General features: G+C 36.9%; 1 protein-coding gene across 2 annotated transcripts in view; it reads right to left on the reverse strand.

Annotated features, from left to right (window-relative positions):
* Positions 1-20,277, reverse strand: part of FBXL17 (F-box and leucine rich repeat protein 17) — a 545,014-nt gene that overhangs the window by 317,207 nt on the left and 207,530 nt on the right. For both annotated transcript variants that reach the window (XM_015140531.3, XM_078005091.1), the window contains exon 6: positions 10,076-10,206. In XM_015140531.3, the coding sequence (XP_014996017.3) occupies positions 10,076-10,206 (131 nt within the window). The remainder of the gene's footprint in view (positions 1-10,075; positions 10,207-20,277) is intronic.

The following is a 20,277-nucleotide window of genomic DNA, read 5'->3' on the forward strand; positions in this document are numbered from 1 at the left end:
AATTTCTCCTATGGTTAAACATGTGTGTACCTATCTTCTAAAATATTTCTTTATGCCACTGTTCATAAAATATTTTAGGCTGAAGCAAAATCCCTTGCACTAAATTAATAACTAATCACAGGAGATATTTATCATCTCAAGTCTTTTACAAGAAAATTGTCAGATTTAATCACCTTTCTCATATTTTCACTATTTACTGGGCTTCATTTATCATACATTTTAAAATTTTGACAACAGTGAGTTATTTTAATTGCCACTTTTGGTTTGGTGAATTAAGAATAAGACAACTCCTGGGAGAAGTGGGAGATGGTACAAATTTGTCCAAGCAGTCAATAAGGTATCATCATTGTCATCAATAAACGAAGATTTTCTTCATTGTTGGCAGTTTTAAAACAGATCTGAGACTAGGATGTCCCTAAATCCATGGGCTTATAACACTGTATTCACCATCACACAAAATTACATTCTTTCCTGTAATTTAATCACAAATTATGATTTCATAAAATGGAAAATATGTTTAAATACTGCAAGCTAAATGCCTACCTCTGTTTACTCATCTTTTAATGGCCTGAAAAACACAAAAGCAATTGCAGCACTTAGAGGAGCACATCCAGAAATATCCATAATGTGATTCTATGGAACCTCTTAGTCACTACTATTTGTATTTGTAGAAATGTTCACTTATGCACTATTACTCACTAGGAACCAAAGACAACACTGAAATTAAAAATTACCATTATATGTTAGGACGATAATAAATATTCACATTATTCTATTAGACAAAATAATGTCAACATGGAAAATCAATAAGCCATAATCATATCAAATTCAGTCTCATCTCATCTCTTGGAGTTAAAAGTCAAAGCAGGTTGAAATATACACATGACATACAGACTTTTCCTTTAAAGTGATTTTACTAGGTTAAATACTCTGGTGTTACACAGCAACCAGTATTTCCTTAAAAATGATAATAAATAACTAGAAGTACTAAAAGAACCAATATCAGAACTGATATTTAATACTACTACCTGCCAAACAACTGAAAAAGTTTCTTTAAATTTGAATGCACTAAGAATCTCATCTGAGGATAAATGCACGAATAATTTTACCAGAAAAACTTTGCCTTTTGTAGTAAAATATCATCAATTATTTGAAAAAAAACAAAAACCCACATACTTAAAAAAGTATAGAGATTAATTTTGCCAATTATTTCCTGCCAAAGGTACTGAACCCTTCGATGAAGATAACTTCCTTCTTTTTAACTGAAAGACAACTTATTCAAAGTATTATAACCAGTAGTCTCCTTTAATCTGCAATGATTAAGTATTTGCCACAACCTACAAGGAAGCATTTACAGATAATGAAATATGTGTAAAAATAATTGTGCATCATTATAAGTTAAATAAATACCTATTCAAAATTCATTAGTGAAATTCTTTTTCAGACCAACTATGAGTCACGTGTAGTGCAAAACACAAAAAACTGGACAAAATTTTCTACTTTTCCTCAAGAAATATCATAAGAAATGAAAACTATTTACAAATGGAGTTGATTGGAAAAATTACTTTTTACCAAAAATAAGCTGTTTTTTAAAATATCCACAATTTGATATTTGCAATAAAATATTCCAACATGTCACCCTTCAGATATCCCATAGGGAAAAGCAAAGGTACCATTCTAACCATGTTCAGAATGATCAACTGTGTCCGATGTCTGAGGTCGGATGACCATTTAATTTATCATTTAAAGCAAGATATTTTGGAACTTAGGAACAGCAGCAGCACAAATACTAAACCTGACAGAATGCCAAAACAACAGGCATGGGTTGGAACTATCCTGGGCAAATCAGGATATATAGTCACTCTAGGTCTGAAGCAGAATAAGGACATGGAACACAGTATGCCCTTCATGGTAGGAGCTTCGACTCAAGACCACAAAAATGGGTTCCAGTCTTGGTTCCCCCAGTTGTGAACTATTCAGCGTGTCTGAGCCTTAATTCCTTTGTTTGAAAACGGGGATAATTCCTTCCTCAAGGTTGTTGTAGAGATTACATAAAACAATGTGTATAAACAGAACAGTGTCTGGAACAGACAGTAATTAAGTAGTAACTATTATTAGCTATTGCTATTATCCTTGCTCCAGGAAAAAAAAAAAAAAAACAGAGAGATAAAAAAATGTATATATACACTCTTAACTCAGTAGTACTACATGGCCAATCATGGTTTTAAAAAGAAGATCTAATGGACAGAACAGAGAAGGCATGGTTTTTTTTGTTGTTGTTGTTTTGTTTTTTGTTTTTTTTTTTCAGATGAGTCTTCTTCTGTCACCCAGACTGGAGAGCAGTGGCAAAATCACAGCTCACCTCAACCTCTGCCTCCCAGTCTCAAGCAATCCTCCCAGTCTGGAGCTATCCTCTCAGCTCAGCCTCCTCAGTAGCTGGGTCTACAGGCATGTGCCATTATGCCCGGCTAATTTTTAATTTTTTTTTTTACAGAGATGGGGTTTCACCATGTTGCCCAGGCTGGTCTTGAACTCCTGAGCTCAAGTAATCCACCCTCCTTGGCCTCCTAAAGTGCTGAGATGACAAGAGGTGAGCCACCATGCCTGGCCTCATGATTTTTTAAAGTTAGTTTAGAAGCCCGGAATAATAGTTACTCCAATACCAAACTATCCTTCTAGGGACGGTCTTACACATAATTGTGAATATGTGAATAAAAAAGATAGTGTCAAAAATATGCTAACCTCAAACTAACATCACTAGTTTAGAAAGACTCCATGCTGTTTCTATAATCCTCTCAGAACTCAGTAAAATATATTTCATTATTCTTTTTGCAAAACTACAAACAATGTCATAGAACATACACAAAATTATTCAGTGGATTACAAAAAATAAGCTAAAATTCAGTTTTACTAAAGCTTCACCTAGCCAGCCCAGACACATTATTAGGCACCAAAAGTATGCAGACAGATTGCTCTGCATTCTATAGAGGCAGGGCAGTGCTGCTATAAATACCACCACCAAGCAGCTTCAACAGTCAGCATTATTTTTGCCACCTCTTTATTTTCAAGTTTTCAGACTTTTATGATAGAAAATGGCTCAAACTTCACACTCAATACTCCAAGGTGAAAAGTATTTCTCTCCTCCATACCACTTAACTTTAATGGAAAACAAAATATTCTCAAACTCAAATTCAACTCTGCCTGCTGGATTTAATGGATAGGTTTGTTCCCCTTGGGCAATCTTTAAACCTCAGTCTCTAGGAGAATTAAGTAATATTAGGGGATTGAAATGAAATAAAATTCTAAGTCCACTGTGACATGACATTCACAGGAAGATGGTAGATTATCTACCCAGTCCTTGAACACTTATAAATACAATATATAGCATATGTTCACAAAACAATTCTTGGAAATAAAACACAATGGGCACTCAGCAAATATTTTATATCACCAACACCTGCTCAAATCCTCTCTGAACTTTATTTCTAAATATCACCGCTTTTTATTGAATCAACGGAAATTTGAAAGAAGAAACAGAATAAACACCCAGAGAAGATCAGGGGAGTTAGAAAAATCTTTATATAAAGACTCATTGAGTTTTACATGAGACAAGGTGCTGTCAGTCTCACTGAAAGGGGTGGTGGAGTAATCTGTCACTCTACAACTTTCACCTCAGTATACCTAAAAAAACAAAAGAGGACTTTTTCTATACAAAAATAAAAAAAGAGACAGAGAGAATAGTATTAAGATTTTTCTTAATATTGAAAACAAAGGAATCACAAATCAAACACTAAACATTGACAATGAATTCATTTTAAAATAAGCAACTTCACGTCATAGGTTTGGAGTTTGAGGGACTTTTTAATAAACTAGTCCAACCCTCCTTATAAATCAGGAAACTCCTTTATAGCACTCTGAACACTAACAAAGAGTGCACTCTCTATTTTGGAAGGCAGTCGATGAAAATCAAGGTTTTAACTTATTTTAAACTGCATTCTGTCTCTGTCTATAACTTCCACCTGTTGACTAACATTCCGGTGCCTGTAACAGTAAATAACTAATTTAGGTAGACTAATGAGCTATCATTTTTTAATATATTTTACCAGACTCAATTTAAAAAGAACCATATGATTTAAATATGAAATATCTAAAATTCTCTACATCTCAATTTTAAGGAAGGATAATTCAGTTTGGTGGGAAGAGTGGATAAATGGAAAGGGGGCCAAAGAGAACAGTCTATTCCTCATCCCAGAAAGAAGGTTGACATGAGAAAATATGGGCATAGTATTATTGGGTCCACAACTTTTCCAAAAGAAAGCCTGAATTCAGAATATTTATGTGAACTATCCCAATTTTTAAAGTGTTGGCAACTAATTCAAAATTTTTAAATACTGTATATGCCAAACAAAACAGCTATGTGGACTAGTCTCAGCTGTGGACCAGAAGTTTGCAACTTCAAATGGCCTTATTAAAAAGTTATATTTAAAGAGAAATATCTGGCTGGGGGCAGTGGTTCACACCTGTAACCCCAGCACTTTGGGGGGTCAAGCAAGGTGGGCAGATAACTTGAGGTCAGGAGTTCTAGACCAGCCTGGCCAACATGGTGAAACTCTGTCTCTACTAACAACACAAAAATCAGCCCCGCATGGTGGTGAATGCCTGTAAACCCAGCTACTTGGGAGGGTGAGGCAGGAGAAGCACTTGAACCCGGGAGGCAGAAGTTGCAGTGGGCTGAGATTGTGCTACTGCAGCCTGGGCAACAGAGCGTGACTGTCTTTAAAAAAAAAAAAGAGAGAGAGAGAGAGACAGAGAGAAATAGCTATAGGTATTATTTTAACCTCTAGCACATACAAAATAAAATAGCAATATTTTGTCTTATTTTTTACTTGAAAGAAACTGGATAACAGTCTAAGATTTAAAATTCTCCAAATTTTAGAGTGTGCACTGATGCAATAGCTTCCCTTACATAAATACAAGATTCACACAGCAAATCATGGCAATTTAACTGATATTAACAACAACTCTGGCCTTTGTTATGCTTTGTGACTTGAGCTGCCGTATGTTAGATAATCTTATTTATCTTCTATTATTTTTCTATATGGTTCACCTAATTCATAAGCAAGCATGGTCAACTGTCAAAGAAAGGCTCATATGTTTGAGAATGGGGATATAAAACATAAGATTAAACTAAGTTCATTTTCCCAACCAATGTTAAAAATTGAAAACGGGGAGATTACATCTTTGATAGTTTAAAAACTGAAAACAGCTTTTGTACAGATCTATTAAAATCAATTAGATTTTATTTAATTCTTATTAACAAAAAAGAATAAAAGAACCATTGTAAGCATATAGCTATAACAATGCTCAGACCAGTTTTTTACACATCAGCTGTTACACCCAAAACATGCTGCTTTTGGACTCTGTGTCAAATATATAAAAATATTGTAGGCCAAACTGGATGTGAAATAATAAAGACTGATATAAATACAAAAAAAAATTCAATAAACTTAGAATCAGGGAGTGGAGGAGACATAATAACCAGATGTTTAATTTAAATCACTGATAGAAATAGTCAGTGTCCTCTTTTTATAAAACACTGGGAAGTTATTTGTATTCAAAAGCAATGGTAAATGTCAAATGACTACTAGACCATCCTTCTGAATACAAGAAAATATCATGCTGTTTAACTCTCTAAACACAAAAAGTGCTTTTAGAAAAACAAAGATAAAGAGCAGCATGTCTTAGTCACAGAGATCAATTCGAGGACCAGAAAATGCTAACAGACACCGTAAGCATAACAGTAAAGTCTTTCAATTACTACACATTTTAAAATTTTGAACTTAAAAAAAGTTCACAGATAAGAACTATTAAAACCTAGGATAAATGTTACACATAAAGGACTGTGACAAGTATTGAAATTTATCTTAATGTGAGAAATCCTGTATTAAAACTAGCAACATTCAGGATAAATTCTTATAATAGGTATTGTATATAAATTAATATCTAAAAGTTCCATTATACTTTCAATATGAAAGAAAATAATGAACTTAGTTAAAAAATTAAGAATTTTATATATAAATGTCAATTGCATGTGAATCCCAGCTATGACACAGAAAATTGACTGATTAGCCATTCACTTTTCTTGTTTGTCCTCACTTAGTTTTTACTGCAACGATGATGGAAAAATACATCCACTGAAAAGCCAAAGAAAGTCAAAGAAATAATCTAAATTTAATAGAAATAGTATGACCTTCCCCTGAACAAAAGACGTTGAAGAGATTAAATGAGAACATGTGTAAAGTGCCTATCAATTACCTGGGTAATAAAGGTTACTTTCGTCCCCTCGATCCTTACAAGGCTCACTATTATCATTATGTCTTATGTCACCTAAAGAGAGTGACCTTTGAGAACAGCAGGAACTCAGTGCCCCACAGTCTGAGACACAGTACCATGTATTTAGTAGGGGGCTAATAAATGCTTTCTGATTTCTGGAGGATAACAATAATGAACGAATGTAAAACAGAATTAATTGATAGGCTAAACGCATTAGTGCATTCCAGTGCCCTCTATATGGAAGGTTACTAACCCATCTCAGCTAAGTGCTGAAATTATAATTAAGTCTGATGGGAAGTTCTAGATTTATACCAATATAATTACAAATATTACTTAGCTTAGTAATATAGTATGGCAAGAACAATGAGATGAGTAATTTAGATGATACTGTAAAGTGGGTTTTAATGTTTGAAACTTCTATTACAGTATACAGGATAAGTGCAAGTAGTGTAATTAAAACCTAAAAGAGCCTGATCTTTAAATCTCTACTGCTCAACCTCATTAAAATGCATGTTTTCTCAATTAATCCAAACTTTTCCATTAAAAACATAAAAATACACTTTCATTCCTTGCAAATAAATCTCTCCAATACATATATTCAGGATCAAACACCAAATAACCATTACAGTTAAGTAGGAAAAAAATGACTGAAATAGCACAAGGTTGAGTACATGAAGCCTAACAGAGGGAAGGAAAGGCAAAGTGAGAGCGCTCGACATTTTCATTTGTAAATTATCCAGCTACAACAAAATAAGCATTTAAAGAACTAGAAGATTAGAAATCCACTCTCCCATCTTTATTTAAATGATACAAACCTAAGCAAAATATTTACTTAGGTAACTCATATAACCATGTATATACTGTATCTTATTTATCAATTATAGTAGTCTCCCATTAAATGAGTCTTCTACACATGTCCTGCACACAGAAAATTGTTGTGGAATATAATCACCTTATTGCAGAAACAGTTTTCTACTTTTTTTTTTTTGAGACAGAGTTTCGCTCTTGTGGCCCAGGCTGGAGTACAATGGCATGATCTTGGCTCACTGCAACCTCCGCCTTCTGGGTTCAAGTGATTCTCCTACCTCAGTCTCCAGAGTAGCTGGGACTACAGGCACGCAGCACCATACCCAGCTAATTTTTGTATTTTTAGTAGAGATGGGGTTTCACCATGTTAGCCAGGATGGTCTCAATCTCTTGACCTCATGATCCGCCTGCCTCGGCCTCCCAAAGTGCTGGGATTACAGGTGTGAGCCACCACCCCTGACCCAGTTTTCTACCTTTAATTCAATGCATTACCAAGAAATTTATGGTAATACATTGAACTAATGTTAGATATTTAAAACCACAAGATAATATTTATGTACTTTATTATGTGTTATGAATAACTTTTTAAAAATTACTTTAAATTGTCTACATAGGATGTTGATTATAGAGAAGAATTTCACTTTGTACGCTTTGTTTTCAGGAAAGTTAATTTATTTCAATTTTCTTTTTCTTAAATGTTTTAATTTCAGTAACTTTAGGGGCACAAGTAGTTTTAGTTACATGGATGAATTCTGTCGTGGTGAGGTATAGGATTTTAGTGTGCCCATCACCTGAATAGTGTACATTGTACCCAATAGGCTGTTTTTATCCCTCACCCTCTCTGAGCCTCCTCACTTGGAGCTCCCATGTCTATTGTAACACTCTACATGCCTTTGTGTACCCACAGTTCAACGCCCCCTTATAAGTGAGAATACATGGTATTTGGTTTTTGATTCCTGAGTTACTTCACTTAGAATAATAACCTTCATTCAGTTCCATTTTCTTTAGAAGATGATATATTTCATATGGTGAATATTATTCAAAAACAAGAGAGAATTTTTATAAATGGTGATCACATACCCATTCTAGAGGAGTACATTTTTCAAGAAAAATTTTACTAAGAAAGAGTGAAGTCAAGGCTATCACATAAAGAGTAATTCAGGGTAATTTAAGAAAATGTTACTAGAATTTACCAAAACTGGGGAAAATGGAGTCTACATGGTTTTATTTTAAGGTATAAAAGGAAATTAAAAGAGGAGAGGCCAGACATGGTAACTTATAGCTCATGCCTATAATCCCAGCACTTTGGGAGGCTGAGGTGAGGGGGGGATCAATTAAGGCCAGTAGTTTGACACTAGCCAGGCCAACAGAAACCCCATCTCTATCAAAAATACAAAACTTAGTTGGACGTGGTGGTACACACTTATAATCCCAGCTACTCGGGTGGCTGAGGCAAGAGAATCCCTCGAACCCAGGAACTGGAGGTCACAGTGAGTGGAGAACATGCCACTGACCTTACTCCAGCCTGGGTGACAGAGCAAGATTCAGTTTCAACAACAACAACAAAAAGGCCGGGGGGCAGGGGGGAATTTCTTAAATTTAAAGCATTATCTGACACAAACAAATTATTTCTCCTATTTTTAAAAGAATATTTAAATCTAAATAGGCTCTAATTTTAGCTGAAATAGTGCCTTCTATTTTGAAAGGAAAATATTTTCGGAAACTTATCTTTTAAAAACAAATCTTAGAAACTTACTGGGCAAGATTCCTCTCATGCTCATATTTACAAATCTACCTAATCAGTAGTGCTAGCACCACTCTGCAGTTGTTTTCATTATAATAGTCTACTTCTAAGGGTTTTCCTGTATCTCTCTCTTCCTTCCTGCATTATTTCAAAGAAAAATGGGTTAATCATTATTCATAAGAAAAATACTTCTGATTCTATACTGTATATTAAGCTATTCATCACAGGACTTCAATTTCTGAAACAAATTACGTATACATACTGAGAACAAAATGTCATCCTTAGGTGCTGATACGATTTGGATTTGTGTTCCCACCCAAATCTCCTGTCAAATTGTAACCCCAATGTTGGAGGAAGGGCCTGTGGGAGGTGACTGGATCATGGGGGCAGATTTACCCCTTGCTGTTCTCCTGATAGTGAGTGAGTTCTCACAAGAACTGGATGTCTAAAAATGTGTAGTACCTCCCACATCACTCTCTTCCTTCCTTTTCCAGCCATGTAAGATGTTCCTGCTTTTTACCATGCTTGTAAGTTTCCCGAGGCTTCTCCAGCCATAGTTCCTGTACAGCCTGCAGAACTGTGAATTATACCTCTTATCTTTATAAATTATCCAGTCTAAGGTAGTTCTTTATGGCAATGCTAGAATGGGCTAATACAGGCGCAGTGGCGTATGCCTGTAGTCCCAGCTACTTGGGAGGCTGAGGCAGAAGGATTGCTTGAGCCCAGGAATTGCACCTGGGAAACACAGTGAGACCCCCATCTCTGAAAAAACAATGTCACCTTTAAGAAAGGGTTTAAATGTTAATGCTTCAGATGGTTTCTCCAAATCATAAAATCAACCACAAATGTTGCAAAAATGTTAAAGCAACAAATAACATATCATTACAAACTTACAAGCGTGGCAAAAAGCAGGCACTTCTTAGATGGATAACAAAGAAAATATTCAACAGCCTACTATTGTTACAATTGTTGAGGCAAATATTTGTATTAAAGCACCTAAAAACTTTGCTGCACTTACAAGCAATAGATGCATTAAAAGTATAGATCTAGATGATTTTCAAAACTGAAACATAAGAATTTGAAAAGGCACAGCTGCATTCAATTTTAAAGACATGCATTGTTATAACAATAATTAGTATTTGCTAAATGTTTTACTCTAGAAAAGTATTTTTAACATGTTACAAAGGTTACCTGTCATTTATGATCCAGTTCAGACAGAGATTGAGAGAGCTAAGATTTTTGCACCTCTTGACAATTTCCATCACGGTTTCATTATCCAGTTCAGTGATATGACGTAGGTCCAAGCTGGAAAGGTTTCTTAGCTAATGAGATAAATAAAATGAAAGATGAAAAAGGTAAATGCTACATTCACTCTCAAAACTTACAAATGTAGTTTATTACAAGGTAGAGTATCATTGTAAAATATTTAAAATAGATGATAGCCTAGAATCTTTTAATTAAAGATATTGTATATGTAATATTTTATACACTAAATTAAGCATGAGTGTATAGAAATCTATGGTGAGTATCTGAATGGCAACAAACATGAACAGAAAGTAGATTTGGCCAGGTGCAGTGGCTCACATCTGTAATCCCAGCACTTTGGGAAGCTGAGGCAGGCAGATCACGAGGTCAGGAGATTAAGACCATCTTGACCAATATGGTGAAACCCCATCTCTACTAAAATACAAAAAATTAGCTGGGCGTGGTGGTGCATCCCTGTAATCCCAGCTACTTGGAAGGCTGAGGCAGGGGAATTGCTTGAACCCGGGAGGCGGAGGTTGCAGTAAGCTGAAATCGCGCCACTGTGCTCCAGTCTGGTGACAGAGCAAGACTCCGTCTCAAAAAAAGAAAAAAAGAAAGAAAGAAAGATTTTATTCAAGTTTCCTAAAAATCAAGTTACCAATCTATTGTCTAATAGGCAGGCAAGGTATTGAATATATTACATTAAGTACCTACAATTTGATAAGATTATTCTAACATTGTTCAATTTCAGATATTACCTTCATAATTATAATGCCATTTCTGTATATATATATATTTTTTTAAAGATGAAATATGACTAAATGGTTAATTCAGAGATAGCTTGGTGATGTATTATCAATGTACTCCAAACTGTACTATTATGGGTATGTGTTTCATCATAAAACGATATAAAATGTGGCTTAAGAAGCAAAAATTTCTCCAGGTTCCACCTTCTCCATGTCTTCATTTTCTATTTCTTTAAGTTTCTTGTCTTCCCCTGATGTTTAGCCTCTAAAGCAAATTAATGACAATATTTACATAAAGGTGGTAGGATCTTAATTATCCTCTTCAAATAACTACGTTTCAAATATTAAGCTATTTTTGCTTAATAATATGCAAAACTTAATCTGGAGACATATGATAGACCAAATAACACAAATATCCCTCCCACCAAAGATATCTATGCTCTAATATGTTACCTTATAAGGCAAAGGGGATTTTGCAGATGTGATTAAAGGTATGGATCTTGAGATGGGGAGACTATCCCAGGTTATCTGAGTAGGCCCAGTGTAATCACTGGAGACCCTTATAAGCACAGGCTTACTCAGAGAAAGCCAAAGAGATGTAATGGAAGATACAGGAGATGTTTCACTCATGAAAGGGATTCAAGATACCTTTACTAACTTCAAATATTGAGGAAAGGGCCAGAAGCCAAGGAATATGGGCAGCTTTAGAGTTGGAAACAGCCCTCAGCTGCCAGCCAGAAAGAAATAAGGACCTCAGACTTAGAACCTTAAGAAATTTAATTCTGCCAAAAAAAAAAACCTGTAAGAGCGAGCAAGAAAATAGATGCTCCCTTCAGAAACACAGCTGACATCCTGAATTTACCCTAGTGAGACCTGTGTCAGACAGGCTTCTAACTTACAGAATCGTGAAATAATAAACTGGTGCTGTTTTAAGTTGCTAAGTGTGTGAGAATTTAAGTCAGTTCAGCTTAAACCCCAAGAGAAGAGCAGACACTTGAATCTCCACTGAAAATGTTCTATATTTCTGCTGTCTGATATAGTAATCACTAATCACTTGTACCTACTGAGTACCTAAAATGTAACCAGTGTGACAGGGGACCTGAACTTTAAATTTTATTTAATTTTAAATAATTTGCATTTAATTTTTATATCTGCACGTGGCTAATGGCTACAGTGTTGGACAGGACAGCTCAAAAGAATGGTCGTTGGAAGGGTAGGAGGTAAACCTGCCAGGCAGTACTCACACTCTCTTTCCACTTCAGCTCCCAATCGGAGAGGCTACACAGAGAGAATTCACAGAGTCACTACTCAATGCTGTCTGAAGCATGCTGCCCAACTATGGAGAGAGAGATAGCTGCCACACGTAAAACACAAAAAGGTCCACAACAGCAGGTAAATTCTTTCTAACTGAGACAGCAAGTGTATGTAACAGCTTCTTCTAAGGCCTAGGTTGTAGGCATTAGTAAAGGCAGAGCTTCAGGAAAAGGTCTCTGCAATTGGCTTATCAGGTAAGACGTCCAAGGAAGTCACGTCCAGTCCAGGATGGGACTCAGCAAAATGATGCTCCAGAACCCAGGTAGGACAAGCAAAGAAGAAATGGGTTCTTCAAAGTTCCTATTCAATAACCACACATTAAGGGTTTCAGCAACATCAGAACATAATTGGTACTTGGCAACCAAAACACACAGGAATGGACTCATTAAAACAGACCTTTCTGGCTGTCTCAGTAGCTTCAGGCAACTGACCAGTCAGAACCTTGGTCAACTCCCTCAGTTTCCCCTTCCTCAAGGTTCGTCTTACTAAAATAATTATAATCAATACTAAGCCCAGGGCTCAAAGGTGAGCTGTTTGGGCTGCAAACATAGCCCCTGATTCCTATGTCTCATCTCTCATTGTAGCTAACTTTTTTTTAAGTATCTAAAAGTACAAGAAGAAGAGAGACAAATAAAATAAAAAATAAATGGCAAAATAAGTTTCTATAACTTTTCTGACCTCACTAGAATTCACCTAAGGGAATAAAGGGCTGATATGAATGCTCTTTGCTATGTGTTCTTCCTTCCCAACACGTGATCTGCATGTGGTGGGCACAGAAATTGAAATCACCCACTGTCATGGCTGTGCTTGGAGCAAAATGGAAGGCCAACATCTTTTATGAACAGGAGACACCAGAAGGATAGATGGCAATGTACATCTATCAACTCACTAGTTCTGTGGGTTAGGAGACCAGACATGGCTTAGCTGTGTCCTCTGCCTAGGGTTTCTCAAGGCAATCAAGATCTCAACTGGGGCTGTATTTCTTTCTAGAGCTCAAGTCCTCTTACAAGCTCATGTGGTTGCTGGAAGAATTCATGGGATGGGATGGGATGGGATAGGATGGCAATAAAATGAAAGAAACAATGGTAATGCCAAAAAGCACAAGTCTCAGACTCAGTGTTTTTTTTTGTTGTTATTTTTCATGAGAGGAAGGAAAGTAATAACCTGAAAGCAGCTATGGAAAGCAAACAGGATCCTGCCCTCACCTCCTGACTCTGAGAGAAACACACTGAGAAAATGTGGTAGGCAAAATTCTAAGATGATCCCAATGGCCTTTGCTCTATAGTAATCCCTGCCCCCTTGAGTGTGGACAGGACCCACGATTAGGACGGAAATTCTCCTTATAAAGCAAAGAGATTTTGCAGCTGTAATTATGGTTCCTGATTAGTTGACACTGAATGAATCAAAAGGGAAAGTATCCTAGGTGGGCCTAACATAATCAGTTAAGCCCTTACAAAGGGTCTAGAGGTCAGAGAAATTATCCTGCTTGGCCTTGAAGAACTAAGCAACTGTGTTGTGAAAAGGACTGTGAGAGGCTTCTGAGGATTGGCCACTGGCTGAGGGCCAGCAAGAAAATGAGGATGTTAGTTCTACAACCACGAGGAACCGAATTCTTCCAGCAACTACATGAGCTTATAAGAAGACTTGAGCTCTAGAAAGAAATACAGCCCCAGTTGACATCTTGATTGCCTTGTTAAACCATAGGCAGAGGACACAGCTAAGCTATATCTGTCTGGTCTCCTGACCCACAGAACTAGTGAGATGATAAATGCACATTGTTTTAAGCTGCTAAACTTGTAGTAATTTGTTGTGTATCAGTAGAAAACAAATACAGGAGGGCTGTGGGGAGGTTGTATTGCTGAAGAAAAGTCAGGCTTCACTCAAGACAAGGGGAATATCCTTGCCCACTTTAAAGGCTGAGGCTCTCTGTCCTTCCTCAGATACTTATGCTCACAAAAGCACAGAGTGAGAGGCTTAGTCCATTCAGCCTTCTCCTCTAGGTTTTTCTTCAGCTTCCAAGGAAATACTTCCTAGAAAACAGTCAGTTATGATGTGGCCACTCTTGTCAGAAGAAAGAGAAATAGAGAGAGACAGAGAGGCCGAGACAGAGACAGAGACAGAGAAAGACACCTAGAAAGTGGGGAGGTCTTCCTAAATTTCTTAAACCGACTCTTACTCATGGGAAGATGGGTTTAATGGAAACACTTTATGGAAATATTTGCAAAGCTTCTGGCCTTTACTCAATTCACAGTTGTCAATAGTCACATACTTCCATATATATCTGAACATAGGTTGACTGCCTTTTTATGTTCCCTAAAGTTTTATTTTTCACAAGATTTTGCATTAGGGCTAGAGAGGTGGATAAAATGGTTTCACTGGTCAAGTTTTCTTGTTTTTGATTGAGCAAAGATGAATTTGTATGTGTCAAGGATCTGAGTCACTGTTAAATTTGATAATACTCATATTACTGTTCCCCACACTTCTGTTTTCTACCTAAAAATCATCATTTTTTAAAATCACATTGTCTTTACAGCTAACTTTCTTTATAGGGCATTTTTGATCCCCACACCCAAAAAGTTTTTATCACTGTTGGAAATATATTGTTCCAGTAACATGTAAAAAGAACCAGACAGCCCTTGAGAACTGCAGATGCTAGGCAGCTTTCTGGGCTCATGTGCTGACAGCAGCCCCATGTTGGTATCACAGGAAAAGAAGAAATAAACTACATTAAATGGACCTATAGGGCCGCCTGAAAATACTTTGACATACGACTCTTAAACCTATAAACATTAAGGATTAATTTTGCTATTTGTAACTATATGCATATGTGAACTACTGAATAAAACCATACTAAATATACATATAGCATGACTTTATTTTCCCAATTTATCTTTTACCATAGTTTCTAGGAAGATTCAAAGTCACAAAAATTTTATCCAGCTACATAAATATCTCCTACACATGCATATTTGGGGTTCTAGCACAGCTTCTGACACAGAGTTTCTATGTGAATTCTTACCTATCTCTTGGCTTCCTTCATTGTAATGCAACTCTTCATCACAACAGTTTGAATGTACTTAATGCCACTAAACTGTACATTTTAAATAGTTAAAATAGTATATTTTACATTACATACATTTTACCACAATAAAAAAAAATTCACATATCAACAAGAAGATGGTGAGAGCATACAATAAAAATTGTATAGAGAAGAAAATATAAAGCTGCTTGTGCCAGTTCAGCCGAATAACTTATCAAATTGCAGATACTGGATAGAGAGATGTTGGCAAATCTAACCTATTTTATAGACTTGTGAAAATCCAAAAATATCTAAACTTTGAGTTCTATTTGACTCTTGAACTTTTAGAAAGCTTGCATCCAGGCCTACTCCTCACAGTAAGGTAGACCAGATGACGGATGACACTGGGCTACTTGTGACTCTTACTGCCCTGCATGTACTGTCCATAAATAAAACATTTCTCACTCTTCCAGTGGAGCACAAATGTATCCATGAAGAAACAGGTTAACTTGAGCTCTTACGCTCCAGGCTTCTACAGGGATCTTAAAGACTATTTTACTCTTGTTTTCTCATGAGCTGACAGTCACTACATTCACATGGCCTTCCCCATAACCACTTTGGCCAACTCAACTTGAAATACGACAGTATCCAAAGGCAGTTCCAAGAGACTAATCCCCAGTAACCAGCATCATTACAAGACACAAAACTAGCACTTCTATGAGATGTGGTATTTGTATTCAAAACTCCACAAACAGTTCTGTCAAATTCATCACATTTCTTTCTTCACTACGGGAATTTCATAATGGTGCCCTCCAGTGTTTCACGAAAAGCTACCTAAAATAATCCTTCATAGTCTCAAACAGATAATTACATTTAGGAAACTGACATTTTAATTAAACTTACTTTCCTTATAATTCACTGGTAGTTGTGAGTTATACAAATCACAGAGGATTTGAATAAGCAAAGCCTTACAATCAAGATCTAAATGTTTCACTCCAATTTTTAAATATTTAGCAAGGTATTTTAACAGAAACACAAGTCAGAAAGTAGAATATGGGAAATCATCTTTCAGTTTAATACTGCTTTTTTAAGGAAAAAACGTGACATCTAATTAATTCATATTAAAGATTAAAATTAGTCAATGATTGGTATGGCCATGTATGTATTTAAATATAAAATGAGACACTAAAATGTTACCTAGGAAACATAGGCTTGGTGGATTATAGAAAGACCTCAAATGGGTCAGGAGTTCAAGACCAGCCTGACCAACGTGGTGAAAACTCGCCTCTACTAAAAATACAAAAATTAGCTGGGCATGGTGGCACGTGCCTGTAGTGTCAGATACTCAGGAGGCAGAGGCAGGTGAATCACCTGAACCTGGGAGGCAGAGGATGCACTGAGCCGAGATCAGACCATTGCACTCTGGCCTGAGTGACAGAGCGAGACTCTGTCAAGAAAGAAAGAAAAGAAAAGAGAAGAGAAGAGAAAAGAAGAAAGACCTCAAATGGTTTCCAAATTTTCTTAAGGCCCTACAAAAGTTAAAAATGAAACAAGACCCTCGATTGTAAAGGTTGACTGAAGTGGATGAACTAACAAAAGAGGACTCACAGTACCTTAGCAAAGGCAGCATGGATGTTCTATCACTTCAGGACTCAGACCTTGAGAAGTCTGATATCTACACTTAGAGAAGGACTTGGTTGGACAAGGGAGGGAACAAGGCATATACCTTCTACTCATTAACTAGGCTGGAACCTCAGCTAGTGTATTAAAATGTAATAAAAATCTAAATAAGCCACACTTAGGACATCAGGTAAATCCTTCCCAGCGTCTGAGCATAGAACTGAAAGGCTCTAGATAGCCTTAAAGCGTCACAGAGACAACAACAATTTCTAGTACTAACTATGAAAACAGGACTTCCAGGGTCTTGGAATTAATAATAGCTACGATCTTAATTCTCAGGCAAGTTCTCTATGTATTCTCTTTCACCCACTGCCTTCTTAATCACACTGGGCTTTTGTTTCTTTGCATTATTTTCAAGTCCAAGGTCTGTTTGGTTTTGCCATTCTCCTACTAGATCTGACATTATTCTCCATTTTATTCATTCTGTTTTGCTTTCTGGGACATTTTATGGCCCCGCTTCTCCTCAAAGCTGTCCCTTTGTCACATCACTAGCCAGATTAATCTTCTTGAAACAGTTTCGATCAAATCTCCCACCTTCTCCAAAGCCTTCAGGAAACAAAAATATTTCTGCTGCAAGAAGGAAACCCAGAGCTTCCCTGTCAAGGACCTTCACTGTTCATCCCTACCATTCCCTGAAATCTGTTAAGCCAACTTGAACCTCTTTCCCTAGATTTTGAGAAGTTGTTCTCACTATGCTAGGTGAACTGTGCTTATTATTTTAAAACTGCTCTCACTTCACTTATTTTACTCTGATAACTTAGACATATCTGTTCTCCTCTCCCTTCTTCTTATTCCACTACCTGGTTCAAATCCATCTTCTTCACAAAGCCTTTTTGATTAATATAGAGAGGAAAAAATAAAGTCTTGGAAATATAATATACTTGCCTTAATGCAAATTATTAACTAGGCAGTTCCCAACATATCTATGCTCTTTAAATGGGGAGTCATTAATTGGCAACATCTACCAAGGAACCAGGCAACAATCTTTCCTTCCTGCTACAACTACTTAGGAATGCCCTCTTTGACTTATCTTCACCCTCCCTTACCTGATTCCTTCTTTCTCCCCCTCCAGCCTTTCCTAGGCTGTGCTGCTCAGGATCAATCTCTCATCACAAACATTTGAAATCTAATCTTAATGCTTAAGCTGGGCCTAATCTGACTCTCTGAGGTAGTAGTTGTGGTGACTCTTTATTCATTCATTCACATTCATTTAAATGTTTCCTGAGCACCTGGCTCTAACCTTGGCTCCAAGTTAGGATAACCAGGGAATATAAAAAAGAAGACTGACGGCCAGGCCCCATACTTAGAGATTTTGATTTAATTGCCTTGGAACAGGGTGAGCCATGACTATTTCTGAAAAAGACAGCCAGTTGATCTCAGCCTGGACTGGTAGTCACTTCTCTGGTGCAGCGCAATTGATATTTAAAAATCCAGTTACTGGGCCAGGCGCAGTGGCTCACACCTGTAATCCCAGCACTTTGGGAGGCCGAAGTGGGCGAATCACGAGGTCAGGAGATCGAGACCATCCTGGCTAACATGGTGAAACCCCGTCTCTACTAAAAATACAAAACAATTAGCCATGCTGGTGGGCACCTGTAGTCCCAGCTACTCAGGAGGCTGTGGCAGAAGAATGGCGTGAACCCGGGAGGCAGAGCTTGCAGTGAGCCAAGATCGCACCACTGCACTCCAGCCTGGGCAACAGAGTGAGACTCTGTCTCAAAAAAAAAAAAAAAAAAAAATTCCAGTTACTGAAAGTACAAAAATAATTTGTAAAGCTTAGTCTCTTTAATCACTCAAAAAATGCAAAAGGTATCATTCATGTAGTCAGTAACTATTGATTAAGCAGCTATTGTGTACCAGAACTTTCTCTAGCTGATAAAAATACAGCAGCAAACAAAAAAGCAAAAATCTCAGTCCATAGAATGGTTATATTCCTAGTTGGGGGGTTGCAGTGGGCAATAAATAAAATAAACAAATATGTTAAAAGGTATTAAGCACTATAGAGAAAAATAAAGCAAGACAAGCTGGATAGAGAAGAGAGAGAGGGAAGATGGGTATAATTTTAAACAGGCAGTCAAGGATGATCGTACTGAAAAGATGATATTTGCACAAAGATTTAAAGGAAGTGAAGGAGCAAACAAAACCAGGCTGATATCTAGGGCAAGAGTTAGGACAGTGCAAAGGCCCTGAGATAGAAACTGGCCCAGCGCTCTGGAAGATGAGTAAGGAGCCAGTGGTGCTGCAGCAGAGTGAATGGAATGAAAACTAACAGGAGACATGGTCAAAGAGGAGAGCTAAGAAGGACAGATAGCACAGGGTCTTGTGGGTCCTGTAAGGATTTTAGCTTTTGCTCTGAGAAATTTGGGGAACCTCTGGAGGGTTTTGAACAGGAGTGGACCATGTTCCAAATTAGTTTTGAAATGATCACCCTAGCTTCTGTGTTGAATTCAGAACATAGATCCAAGGGTGGAAGCAGAGAGAAGCTATATTGAATTAATCCAGTCAAGAGTTATCAGTGACTTGGACCACTACGATAGCAGTTGGAGGTGGTATGAAGTGATTTTGGCCATAGAGTATTTGAAAGTAGAATCAACAGAAATTTTTTGACAAATATCTTATGGGGCATGAGAGAAAAAGAGGAGTCAAGGACGATTCCAAGAGTTTTGGTTTGAGCAATCAGAAAATATCATTGCAACTAACAAAGACAGTTTGGGGGCAGGAAGAAAAGATAGTTTTCTTTTGAATATGCTATGTTTGAGATGCCTAGATAAGCAAGTAGAGACGTCAAATAAATTTAGGAGCCAGTAGCACATAAATGACATCTGCGCCTCTACATTTAATATATAATTGTATTAATTATATATAAATGTGTTAAATTCATTAACTAGGTACAAACAGTAGTCTTACAATTTATAGTGAATAAATTTTGAATTAATTGATTGAATTAATGTGCAGGCATACATTCTCACAGTAATAAAATAGAACACAAAGAGCCTAGCCCAATCCTTTAAAAAAAAAAAAAAACATTTATAACAATAGTGTCCCCTAGGCCATCTGAGGCAGTTACAAGGCAGAATTCATTTCCTTAGTCTACAACAGCATAATTCAGCCTTCACAGCCCCAGCGCATGTCCTCTGTAAAGCTACCTGGGACGCCAGCATTCAGAGCAGGAGACTCTGCCCTCTGTACACCCACTGATGTTGCTTATTCTTTCACCATGTTGTTAACCAGGCTGCTTTATAATCTGGTCTAATTTAAGTGTATGTTCCTTCCACTAGAGTCAAAAGGAAGCTACTGCAGGTCAGGACCATGTCTTACTCACTTTTGTGTCGCCAGTGCTTAACACAGTATTAGGTGGATTAAACACATTTATTAAATGCTTAGAACTG

The sequence above is a fragment of the Macaca mulatta genome, chromosome 6, assembly GCF_049350105.2.
Source record: "Macaca mulatta isolate MMU2019108-1 chromosome 6, T2T-MMU8v2.0, whole genome shotgun sequence".
Taxonomy (NCBI): Eukaryota; Metazoa; Chordata; class Mammalia; order Primates; family Cercopithecidae; genus Macaca; species Macaca mulatta.